This window comes from Manis pentadactyla, chromosome X, assembly GCF_030020395.1.
Source record: "Manis pentadactyla isolate mManPen7 chromosome X, mManPen7.hap1, whole genome shotgun sequence".
NCBI lineage: Eukaryota > Metazoa > Chordata > Mammalia > Pholidota > Manidae > Manis > Manis pentadactyla.
In genome coordinates, this window is record NC_080038.1 from 48,553,235 (window position 1) to 48,566,244 (window position 13,010).

The 13,010-nt window shown below is 36.9% G+C and overlaps 1 protein-coding gene across 2 annotated transcripts in view; it reads right to left on the reverse strand.

Moving 5' to 3' along the window:
* The window catches only part of WNK3 (WNK lysine deficient protein kinase 3), a 221,358-nt gene extending 211,369 nt beyond the window's left edge, over window positions 1–9,989 (reverse strand). For both annotated transcript variants that reach the window (XM_036930857.2, XM_036930856.2), the window contains exon 1: window positions 9,352–9,989. In XM_036930857.2, the coding sequence (XP_036786752.2) occupies window positions 9,352–9,888 (537 nt within the window). In that variant the 5' untranslated portion in view covers window positions 9,889–9,989. The remainder of the gene's footprint in view (window positions 1–9,351) is intronic.
* Window positions 9,990–13,010: the final 3,021 nt, after the last annotated feature.

The following is a 13,010-nucleotide window of genomic DNA, read 5'->3' on the forward strand; positions in this document are numbered from 1 at the left end:
GTAAGGACGCTTGTGATTACACTGGGCCCACACAGATAATCCAGGATATCTACCCATCACAAAATCCTTCATTACACCCAAAAAGTCTTTTTTTTGCAATGTAAGGTAACATACTCATAGGTTCCAGAGATTAAGACATGGATATTTTGGGGGTACAATTATTTAGCCCAATAGATATACCTATTTGTTATCTATCAAGGAAACAGCTAGCTCAAGACTACCTCAGTGAACTGGGAAAAATAAATTATTTCCCAGGCCAAGTCTGTCTTCTGTCATTCATCCTTTGTCATTTTATGAAAGCACCTGCCTTTGATTTATACTTGATAAACTTATGTGACTAGTTTCTAAACAAAGAAACTAGAACATATATATTTAAGCAAGCTTTATTCCTCTTCCCTTCAATGTAATCATTCTTTGCCCATGAGAAAATTCCACTTTGAGGGCTAAGTCTGATGAAGACAGTGGGAAGCGAAACTGAGTAAGATCATTTGGTGTGTGGCTATATGTTATGAAGCATTTTCTTGTGTGGCTCAAACAGAACCTGGAAATATTTCAAGAGGGTCATAACAAAAATATTTTGAGAGCAGAAGTATCCCAGAGTGAATAATTTGGACAACCATATTTATTTAGAAACAGAAATTCTAGCAAATTTTTAAGTTACTTATCCTTTATTGGAAATTCAGCTCTTTTCATATTATCTAATTCTAATTTCACAATATAGGGCTGATGCCTAAAAATATACTTATCCCCAAAGTGTTTTTAGGTGATGAATGAAATAAAATGGAAACAAGTTTCTCCACAATTTTGATAGATATTTTAGGTGTGGAACTATGGATTTTTAAACTTACTTCCATTGCATTGCTTTGAATACATTCACTATGGTAATTAAAGTCCATTAGAATGTTCACTCAACATGTCAACCTGCTACAGTCAACTGTGCTTTTTTTTTAATCTTTCTTTCCAGAACTATTTTTGGCTCAATTCAGAGAGTATAGCTAGACTTGTTAGATACCTAGTTCTTAGATGCTACTTAAAGGAGGCCCATTAAACTACCCTGAGAAGCACATATAACTGTCCCCACTGTGAAGCTTATTACAAGCACACTCAAATACATTTTAGAAAAAATCAACAAAAATTTTCATATATCTACGATGTTCCTTAATTTGGAAAATAGCCCCATTATATGAAAATTCATTATAAGAAAACAAATGACAAATGTACTAATGGAAGTGTTAGGCTGGAGGAAGGAAAAACAAGGACATGCAAACATAACAGAGAGATGCCATAGGGGGAGAACAGACCAGACCCCAAGATCCGTGACTTATATGGAAAGAGGACAGCTCTTCCTGAATTCCATCCTTCTGATGTGCCAACTAAGACCCGGATGTAAGCCTCCTCCCTCTTGGAAGGAAAAAAAGTTTCTAGTTGTCTATTATGTCACCTTTAGCCAATCATACCTCTCCATGCCCCCTAGCATAGCTTGCCCACTCCTCCCTCTCCTAATCCCTTATAAGCCCCCACCTCCTTGACTGGGTGTGATTTCCCCAGTCTGTAATACCCAGACCGCAGAACATCACCCGGGAGTTGCACTCAAATAAACTACCTGGCCCTTTGTTGCCTCTCTTCACCTGCTTATTTTGGCTAAAATTTATCTTACATTTGGTGCCGAAATCCTGGGAAGGAGCATGAGTGCGGGACCCTGACTGGCCACTGGTAGTGCTGCCCCCTCCTTCCCCGACCCAGGACCTCAGCCTGCTCTCCGCTGCATGGACTATTTTCCGGTGAGTCCCTCAGTTTCCCCCGGTCTGTTTCCCTTCCTAACTCCATTTCAACTGGTCCATTAGAAATCATATGTACATCCAGGTGGGGCATTCGGCCCACCCTCTGTGGGCATCTGGCCCACCCCTGGCCCTGCGGTATGGGAGATGCCCCTACCCCAGGTCCCAGGATGTCTGCAGGCATCCGGCCCTGGGGTGGGGGAGATGTCCCTCACCCAGACTCCCAGGACATCTCCCCTGACTTGATGTGCTTGGGATGCTGGGCACTCCTCTCAGCAGGATTAGTTGAGAAGTGGCACAGACATGGGGAACCAGCCCTCAAAAGCAGAGGCTCAGGCCCCACTGTGGTGTCTCATTTCTAATTTGGCTACTCTATATTTGTCCCAGGAAGTTCACAAATAGAAGCTAGTCTTTCTGTGCTCTGAGGCCGGGCCTCAGTATCCCTTGGACGATCAATCTCTCTGGCCCCCTGAGGGAACTTTCAGTTTTAGCCTCCTCACCGACTTGATTAATTATTGCCACTGGAGCAGAGTAGAGTGAAATCCCATATGTGCAGGCTTTTTGGACTTTGCACTCCCACCCAAACCTTTATGTTAAGTGTTCAATGACTCAGGTTCTCCTAGCCCGATCTCCAGTTAAAGATTGTCAGCCTCTTACTCTGCTCAGTCCTTCTTTTTCAGATCCGCCAGAAGACCTCAGTTGCCCGCCTCCCTCAGCTCGCGATCCCCTCCCCCACTCTCCACCACCATCTTTAAGTCCTTTGTCTTCACACATGTCGCTGCCATCTTAAAGTCCTACATTCTCAACCATGCCATTGTCCTCCTCTCCTCTTCTGGTGGCTGCACCTCTCCCTACCCCTCTCCTTCCACGTTCACTGCCCTCTTCCCACACCAGAACATGCTCCTCCCACCCTCTGGTTCCAGAAGCCACGGACAGGAAGCTGAGGAGAGGGAAAGCAATTGGATATCAGTGACTCAAGTCTTTATATCAGTTTGTCTGTCTGTGTATATGTTTTTGTGTGGGAAGTGTTGCTGATTGTAGTCATTGTGTCTCAGTTTGTATGTTTGTGTGTCTAGGTGTGTAGATGAAAAATATTTTCCTACTTCCGGATAGTATTAATAAAAATTGATTTAAAAACAAGCACTTGTGAAAATTGGGCATTCTAAAACTTCCAGAAAATCTGATAAAAAATGTTAAGCATTAATGCTAATTTGGGTTTGGCTGAGGCGGGCATGTCCTTGTGGTTATCAGCTGCCTAAGTTTACCTAAGGTCATTTAACTTGATGTTATCTGCTAAATCTTTTAAGAATAAAATGCTTAAAGGCTTGGCTTTGTCTAATATTCAGTAAAGGTCTTGTAAGTAATCTAGCATAGTTGTTACGAATGATGAACTAAATAAGTGTGGCAAGCAAACACCTTTTTAATTGTGTGTTACAGTGTGTATACCTACCTGCAGCATGAGAATCTTTGTGGTAACCTAAAACCTTAAAGTTTTGCTAAGTTAAGAAGATATACTTTATGTTTAGTAAGAGATTGTGCTGTAAAGCTCATAGTTACAGAAATTATAAAATGTTCATAAATTTGTCAGTCTAAAGAATGCTAGTGTAACAGTTTACAATAGCCTGCTTCTCAGTGTTCACTAAAAATTAAGGTACCTAATGGTTTTAAGTTCTAATTAAAACTACTTAAAGTAATAAGGAAAATATTTCTGTGTCCTAAAGAATGTGTCTTTTGATAAAAGAAAGTAACTTTATTCTAAAGCATAGCTGTTAATTTAGAAAGAGAAATCTAAATGTAAAAAGACTGTAGAAAGTTTGTAGAAGAATTTAATATGGTCATGCTATATAAAATTAAAGCAAATGAGTCTCGGTATCAAGTACACAGCAAAATTAGATTTTGTTTTCAGTTAAAAAGACAAAGTTTTCTTAACTATTAGTCTGCTCCTAATATTGAAAAATTGCAAAAAGTTCCCTAATTGTTTTATCAAAGTAGTTTCTCATGCTTAAAGTCTCAATGAGTTGTCGGAGTATTTAAGAAAATAAGATCTTAATATTAAAAAGACTAAAAGCAAAAGTTTGCTAACAACTGTGTGACCTTCTTTATTTGCCTTTGAAGTACTTCGTTGTCATTCTAGTTAAATAGAGAAGTATTGCTTCATAGCAACCTATAATCCTATTTAAGCAAGTGCCAAAGAAACTTTCTTCTGACAACTTCCCAAAATCAAATTCAAAAAGGTACTTTTACCTCTAGTTAACTCTGATATTTTCCAGAGGGCCCCTGGAACATGTCAGAGGTACATTTTCTCATTGGAGAAAATATTTAGCTAATTTGGCTTATTTATGTTATATATATTTACCTAAAAAGCACTGTCAAAAAGAATGATGCTAAACTTTGTTACTGAATGTTTTGTATTACAGAAAGATCCAAATTTCCTTATGACAACTGTCTTATAGTAAGCTTTCATCAGATCTTTTACCATTGTCATTTGTAAGTCTTTTGTCATCTATACTCACTGTTTTATTACTCCTAACCTAGTAAAAAACTAGATTTCAGCAGAACGGGTATTAGTTACATAGGATTAAGTAAACTAAAGAAGATGATTTTGTGGCTTTTTGTTTCAAATGTTGATAAAGTGTTTTAAGCTTTTTCTCTTAAGCCGACAACAGTTTAGTAAATTACTGCCTTTATAAGCAGAATTGAAACTTTATCTTTCTCTCTACCTGATCCCTCCAGAGTTTAAAAACTCTCAGTGACTATTTTTATATTTCATGGCAGTATGTTTATTTGCACAAGTTCAATAAGAATCTGCTTTCCTTGTAAGAGGGCCAAGTAAAAACACTGGTTAAATTACCAAGGCTTTGACTGGAACGTCATACCTGAGAGACACGTGTGTAAACTCAGATATGAACAGACAGCTTTAAGGAACTAAGATTGACTTTATAAAGCCAACAAAACCCCTTAAAAGAACTGGCCTGGTACCTTGCTTACAGAGTTCCCAGCAGCCCTACCAGGTGAGTAAGGAAGATCACTACCTGGCAGGTGCAGGAACCTCAAGAATGTCTTGGGAACCTCAGAGAAGAGAGGAATTCACCCAAATGTACAGGTACTGCAGGCACAACCTGATGGCAAGTCTGGCTTGGCTTTCTGGCCTCAAGAAGCCTTTAAAAGTCCAATCTGAAATTCCTTATAAAAAGTTCCAGCAAAGCATATTTAAAAGAGCCTATGTAATCAATTGCTCTTCTTGCTGCACTTATGCATATAATTTAGCCAACTGTTAATTATTTTCTTAATCTGGCTACTTCTAATAAAAATGAGGGTGATTTTAGAGAAAAGTATTGTTTCAATAATGCAGTCTTATCTATACTAAACCCCAGTACTAGTCATTGAGATGTAAATTCGATCCAGAATTCCAGTCCCCCATAATGGCCTGGCTAATGCCTCTACTGGGCCCCTTAATAACAGTTTGTGGTTTACTCTTAGTTGGCCCTTGTGTCCCCAGGTTCCTCCAACAGCGGCTAACCCAGATGACCCGGATCCCCACCAACCAGATGTTACTTCACCGTTACACACCTCTTCCCACTGAACCCCTCCTTTGGCCTAATACCAGCCTCAAACCCCCATGATGCCCCTTGTCAGCCAGAAGCAACCAGATAGAGTTGTCGCCCATTATGACCAAAAGGCTGGAATGTTAGGCTGGAGGAAGGAAAAACAAGGACGTGCAAACAGAACAGAGAGATGCCATAGGGGGAGAACAGACCAGACCCCAAGATCCATGCCTTATATGGAAAGAGGACAGCTCTTCCTGAATTCCATCCTTCTGATGTGCCAACTAAGACCTGGATGTCAGCCTCCTCCCTCTTGGAAGGAAAAATAGTTTCTAGTTGTCTATTATTCACCTTTAGCCAATCATACCTCTCCACGCCCCCTAGCATAGCTTGCCCACTCCTCCCCTCCTAATCCCTTATAAGCCCCCACCTCCCTGACTGGATGTGACTTCCCCGGCCTGTAATACCAGTCCGCGGAACATCACCTGGGAGTTGCACTCAAATAAACTACCTGGCCCTTTGTTGCCTCTGTTCGCCTGCTTATTTCCGCTAATATTTATCTTACAGGAAGTATTTTTCCAAGTTATAGTAAAGCAAAAACTGTGTTTCTGTGTGTAAAAGCAGAGTGGTTTTGATTCTCAAGTTGTTAGTAGACAGGGAAACTATTACAAACTCTTGTGATTTACTCCTTCTAAGGGTTACTAAACACGTCTTTCAGTAAACATGTGACCAGGTCTTTCAACATCATGAAATAAAATAGTCACAAAACACTTATGACTGATAACCCTCACTCACAGTAAATTACCAATTTACCAAGTTCTTTACAATAGAACAGTAAGTCAGTCTTTCCACTAATGCATAAAAAATAATCAAGTTATGGAAACCCAAAAATATGATAAATTGCTGAAATGTAGATGTTTATGGCTGAATCCTGAATCTGATCTACATCATCAAAAATTTTGTTAGTTTATTTTTAACATCTTCAATGTCAAGTATCAGCAGTAAAAATCTCTCTCTCCTGGTTCTCTGCACTGCGGTAAGATCAGTGTATTCTGAACAAATGGATATGGGGCTTTAAAGAATTCACAAAGCTCAAACATCCACAATGGGGAGAAATGCCATCAAGAGAAAAAAATACGTAAAACCTTTTGTTATGCTTTTGTGAACTCTGCGAAATTCAAATCAAACATGCAAAAATAAAATTTTAAAGAAGAAATAGAACTGCCTAATTTCAAGGGAGAAGATTAAGCAAGAGGTGGTGTGAATGCAATAAAATGTATTTTATAAATTTTAATGATGTTAGTAAATAGAAAACACAAATTGATGATATGACAGAAGTATGGACATACCAATTTTATACATTCTACACACACACCTATAAAAAATTAGAAATGAATTTAGAATAATTTAAATATTTTAACTACTCCTGGGAGGTTTTTCTATAAAATTTAATTATGTAATAAAGAAGTAATACCATGGACAAATATGAGAAATTGTACATGACTAATGGCATAGTACTCAAAGGAAAGTAATTACAAGATGATAACCTTATCCTTCTCAGATTTTAAATAAGTTAGTTTTTCTTTATTCCAAATATGGAGAAAAGGAAGTGGTACAAAAATTGTATCAACTATGTCCACTAATTCTGATAATCCTTTCAGAATAGATAATTGCAACTGTTCTCTGTGTTAACTGAAATGTACTTTTATATATGTATAATATTTGTTGTACATGGGAGACATCTGAATCTGGCTATGTATCTAACCACCTGGGGAACTTTTAAAAAATAAGCTCCTGGGTCTCATCTCCTGGAGGTTCAGATTTGGAAAGTCTGGAGTAGATGCCAGGAATCAGTTTATATGATATAATACAAAGCTCATGGTGGTGTATTAAGGGAATTCCTCCTCTGATTCAGCTACCTCTTGGTACTAGTCCTATATTTCAGTACTTTTCAAACTCTACTGTACATACAAATCACCTGTAGATGTTAGTAGGAGAAAGATTCTGATTCAGAAGGTCCGGCATGAGGCCTAGGAACAAATAAGCTCCAAAGTGATGTCCATGCTGCTGCTCCAGGGACCAAGTTTGAGTAGTGAGACCTTATGGGGTCTTTCAATCTTTCCACAGGTGAATAATAGAAGGCATTCTCCTAGGCAGTTCCTACCATAGAGTATTTTCTTCAAGTTTTACCTAAACATGCTTTAGGACAGCTAAGTAGACAATTTGCAAAATACCTGACATATCCTTACTATGTATCCTACTACCAAGTGAGTGGAAATTATTTCTCTCACTTACAGACAGATGTCACTAAAAGATGAGTGCTACTGATGTCACAATGCAGAGATGAAATAAAAATTTACATAATCTTCAATATATATACAAGGATGTTGATCAAAACCACAGTTATAATAGTGAAATATTGGAGAAAATCTAGATGTCCAACAATAAAGGCCTGATTAAATGACTTATATGGGCATCTATTAAAAGTAATGATACAAATGCACAATTATCAGTAATGAAAAGATGTTCATAAGTTAAAAAAAGGTTTTGAAAAACTTTACAGTGTGATTCCATTTTGTGTGGGAAAAACATACATCTTATATGTATTTCTGCAAAAGAAAGAGTCCAGAAAAATATATACTAACATGTTTAACACATCCTCAAAGTTGTAAAATTTCAGGAGGTTTTTGATGTTTGTTTGCTTACACTATCTAATATTTCTGCTATGATGTAGACCTTATAAAATTCTTAGAGAGTATAAAAAGATGGTGAGAAGAAAACCAAGCAAATCCCATACGTGTACACACCTTTCAAGAACTACTAGAATGGCTTGACTACTAGGGAACTTGCATTCCGAAGAGTCAACAAAGGACTTCCTATATTCAAAGCACTTTGAAATCTTTTTGAAATTGCAGTCTTGCATCCCACCCCAGACTTTACTAAATCCCAATCTCTAACAATAGGCTCCATAATCTGCATATGAAGCAACCACTGATCCTTACAGACAGAAAAATTAGGAAACCATGGCTTTAAACAAAAAGCTTCCTAGAAATGCAGGGACCTGGACTAAATTTCAACCCATCTAAATGGCAACCTACAGTAAATTCAAAATGGGTGAAACCATGGTAGATACACACACACACCCTACACAGAGACCACTGGAATCTGAACACCAACAACAAAACACTTGTACTTAGTGACTGGCTTTATTTGATCTTAATTTTAAATATCTCGTGTGAACACTGGCCATTTCCTGAGCAGACTGAGGTCACAAGTTTTCTTTATATTTGACCTACATCCACTGAAACTATTCTTATTATAACCCCTTCTATGATATTCTATCCCCATTTAGTCCTTCATTAGTTAAAAGTACCACAATAAACATTTATTAAGGAACCAAAATACCTAGGTAATTTAATCACTGTCCTATTGCTTTCATTTCTCCTTTCTAAAAACATCCCAGGTGACTAACCTCAGCAGATTCTGGTGATTATTTCTTCCAGAATCTTTGAGGTAAACTTAAAGGCATGGAGGGGTTTATATTAATAGAAGACCCAAAGAATCAGAAAAAATATTTCCTGCTTTGAAGAACACCATAAGAACCCCAGAAAATTTGTTCAAAAGAAAAAGAGAAAAGGGAGGTATCACACTATGTTCCTATGTTCCTAGCATTCACACTCTCAAGTATTTAGTATAACAATCAACTCATAAGGCATATATTTACTAAGTTTTCAAAATGAGACATTAAGCGTTTTGAGAATTTCTTAAGGTTAACAAATTAAAAGCATTTTCCCAAAGAAAGCCATGATAGACTTTTTCCTCTTCAAAATAAAGGGGAAAACAATCGGAGGAAAAAAAGCTGGCATGAGCTCCTAAGAGAATCTAGGAAAAGGAGCATAATTTCAAGAAGGTGGGGGACAAATCCTTCATTTTATTTTAATCCATGACATATTTTAATCCTGGATCACTCAGAAGGCCAGGCCAGCTAAAACTGGAATCTATTAAAACCAAGAAGATTATATCCCTACCTGCAGCTCACACCAGGCAACCTCAACCCAAGTTTCAGTGTCCAGTCCTTTATATACTGTTTTAAATGCTCCTCTTCCCAGCTCTATGTCGAATTTCAGGAATCTGCCACTAGGAGAAGTAGCTACAGCCTTCATTTCTGCTTCTTCTTCCATTTCCTTTTCATATTTCTCCTTGAAACAATCTTTTGATGATTCTGAAGTTGCTTTTGAACACTGTTCATATTTAACTTCTTGACCACCTCTTAGCACATTTGTAGGAAGCTTTTCTACTCTTGGAATATTTGGTGCAGTCTTCATTCTCTCATCTTTGGAGGAAGATTCAGCAGCTTTGTCATCTTCCATCATCTCTACGCTCTTTCGGAAGAATCTCTTCCTTTCTATAGTTTCCCCAGAAGCAGAGAAGGTACTGTTTTTTTCTTTTAGTCTAGCTTCCACTGTTAAAGTTGCTGCATCCTGAGGAACTCTGTCTTTCAATGAAACTCCATCAGGTTTCTCAGAATCTTCTGTGCTAGCTGCCCCCCCTGAATCAGTAGCCATTGTAATTAAGGTTGGCACTAAAATTTTTTCTGTTTAGTCCAGTTACATCTCAGGTATCAGAATTATAAGAATGGACTTCCTTTCATATGGTCATGTCTCCATAGCAACCTGAAGGGCGAAAAAAGGATATTTTAAAACCACCCCACAAAGGAAATCGTTAAGGAGAAAACAAGTCACCTGATTATTTTTAATCCCTTTCTTATTAATAAGAAGTTTGGTCTTTTTTCTGCCCACTCTTAGCAACCAGCAGACTCCAGAGACTGTCTTATCTTGTTTGCCACTGAAGTCTTCAGTGCCTAGCAGACTACTTGGCATATAGCTCAATAAGTATTCATTCTGCATGAATATTGGTTAGGAACCTAATTTCAGCCCCATTTATCAATCCATCATATTTAAAACAAGTATCCAAACCCTGAGTTCACTTAGCTACAACATATGCAATAAGTAAAACAAGCACATAATTTCTCAGCAGGTGGTTTTTGTCGAAAATTCTGGAATTAATCCAAGAGTAGTTTTTTTATTGTGGTAAAATATGCTTAACTTCAAGTCTACCATTTTAGCCATTTTTAAGTGTATAATTCAGTGGCATTAAGTACATTCACAATATTGTGCAACCATCACCATTATCCATTTCCTGAACTTTTTCATCATTCCAAACTGAAATTCTGTGTTCATTAAATACTAAATTCCCAGCTCCCCAGCTCCTGGTAAACTCTGTTCCACTTTCTGTTATGAATTTGCTTATTCTAGGGACTTCATATAAGTGGAATAACATAATATTTGTCCTTTTGTGCCTGGCTTATTTCACTTGACATGTTTTTTCAAGGTTTATTGATGTAGCATGTATCAGAATTTCATTCCTCTTTTAAAGCTAAACAATATTCCATTGTGTATATATATATATATATACCACATTTTGTTTATCCATTCATCTGCTCAATAGATTGGGTTGTTTCCACTTTTTTTAACTGTTGTAAATATGCTGTTATGAACATCCAATGGTGGTTTTGAATTACACAAATACTTGTCCATGAGCTTGCCTTCAGATTTTAACAGAAAGCAACTACTGCCAAATAACTATACTTAAAAAAATGGCAAAAAAGACTTAAAAATATGCATCTTTTAAACCAGCAATTCCACTTATAGGAAGTTCAATTAGAAAATAGTCAAGAATCTGTGCAAATATTTAACTATAATATTCATTATAGCACTTATAATTTGGAAAAACTGTAACTAAACATAAGCCTACGGGGGTTTAATTAAATATGCCAAAATGAGATCAGATACAGCATTAAAAAATACTATAGTTTGTAGCTTGATGAAAAGACATTCCTTATATATTAGGTGGCTAAATCAAAAAAAGAAATATATACAATAAGCTTCCATACACACACACACACACCCCACATACAATATTAACTCTGAAAGGTGGAATTATGGCCTCTTCTTTCTGCTTTTCTGTACTTTCTAAAACTTTCCACAATGAATATGTGGAAATATATGGAACATAATAAGGAAAAAAAGTTTTTCAAATAAACAGTCAAGCCACCAGTAAGAAAACTCTTCTCACCAGAACACGCATCACAAAGTTAAGCCTCTAAATGTGTTATTATGTTAGTGCTTTAGAAGGCACAATTCATCGTCAAACCAAAAATACACAGAAATATCTTATTTGAAAAACTGAATAAAAATAACCCTGGACTAAAACAAACAAAATGGGGAGAAATACCCTAAATTTTTCTATATATTCAGTACAATTCCTAACAAAATACGAGCTGGTTTCTTTGCAGAAATTAACAAGATGATCCTAAAATTTATATAGGACTTCAAGGGATCCAAAGTAGCCAAAGCCAAAACAATCTTGAAATAGAACAAAATTAGAGGACTCACCCTTCCCAATTTTAAATCCTACTACAATGCTACAGTATTAAGACAGTGTGGTACTGGCATAAGGATAGATGTGTAGGTAAATGGAATAAAAAATAGCCTAGAAATAAACCCACATATTTATGGTTGATTGATTTTCCACAAGGGTGCCAAGACAATTTCATGGGGAAAGAAGAGTCTTTTCAACAAATGCTACTGGGACAACTGGATATCTACATGCAAAAGAATGAAGTTGGACCTTCTAAGTAAGGTTTCCTGGGAAAGATGCCTGAACTGAGTCTTGCAGAAAGAAAAGCAGCTGATCCAAGCAGAGGAAAAATCAGAAGCAAAGTCATGAAACAGCACTGAGTAAGTGTATGAGTGCTACCGTGAACAAGTTACACACATATTAGAAGGAGGCAGATGAGAACAGGCAGATAGGATTTCTATGTCATACTGTGTAAAACAAGGAGACCAGTTAAGAGAGCTCCTGCAATGATCTGGGAAAGAGATGCTAAGGGTTGAATGAAAATAGTGTTAAGAAGGATAGATTCAAGATACATTAAGGAAGTACTAAATGCAAGATTTACTTCCTGAATAACTATGGTTGTAAGGAATAAGGAAGAGTCTATGATAGCTCCCAGAAATTTGCTGAACAGATGACACTGGTAGGACACAGCTGTGTTAATACCAGAGCTAGGAATTAAATTAAGGACTCATGATATGCTTTATGGGGTTGCACTGCCAATCAATGTACTTTGAAAGCCACTTAAATAAGACTACTACTGCCTAAAAGTGAGAAAAAGTAACTGACAACACCTCACTTACATGGAGATTTTTTCATTAACTTATTTTGACATAATTTTAGACTTGGGGAAAAAACTGCAAAAATATACAAAGAATATAGACTAGACTTCACTCACATTCCCCAAATGTTAACATTTTAGGTGAGATATTGTTAAGTAAGAATATTATTCACTTCACTTAACTAAAGTTCACTTATCCAGAACCCTCAAGAACAGAGATCCATAAGTAAGACAAAAGGACTTCTAAGCAGACAAAAATAGATGAAATCAGAGAATTTAAGTTGGAAAAAGCCTTGAAAAAAATTTAACTGCAGAACCTCTTTTTTAAAATGAAATCTTACTCCGAACCCTTATATAAAAACAGAGGGAGAAATAGCACTGATTTGATACAATAATTCTAACATGTCTGGTCACCTGATTTCCCAAACTATAGTGTAAGAAGCAAGAAAT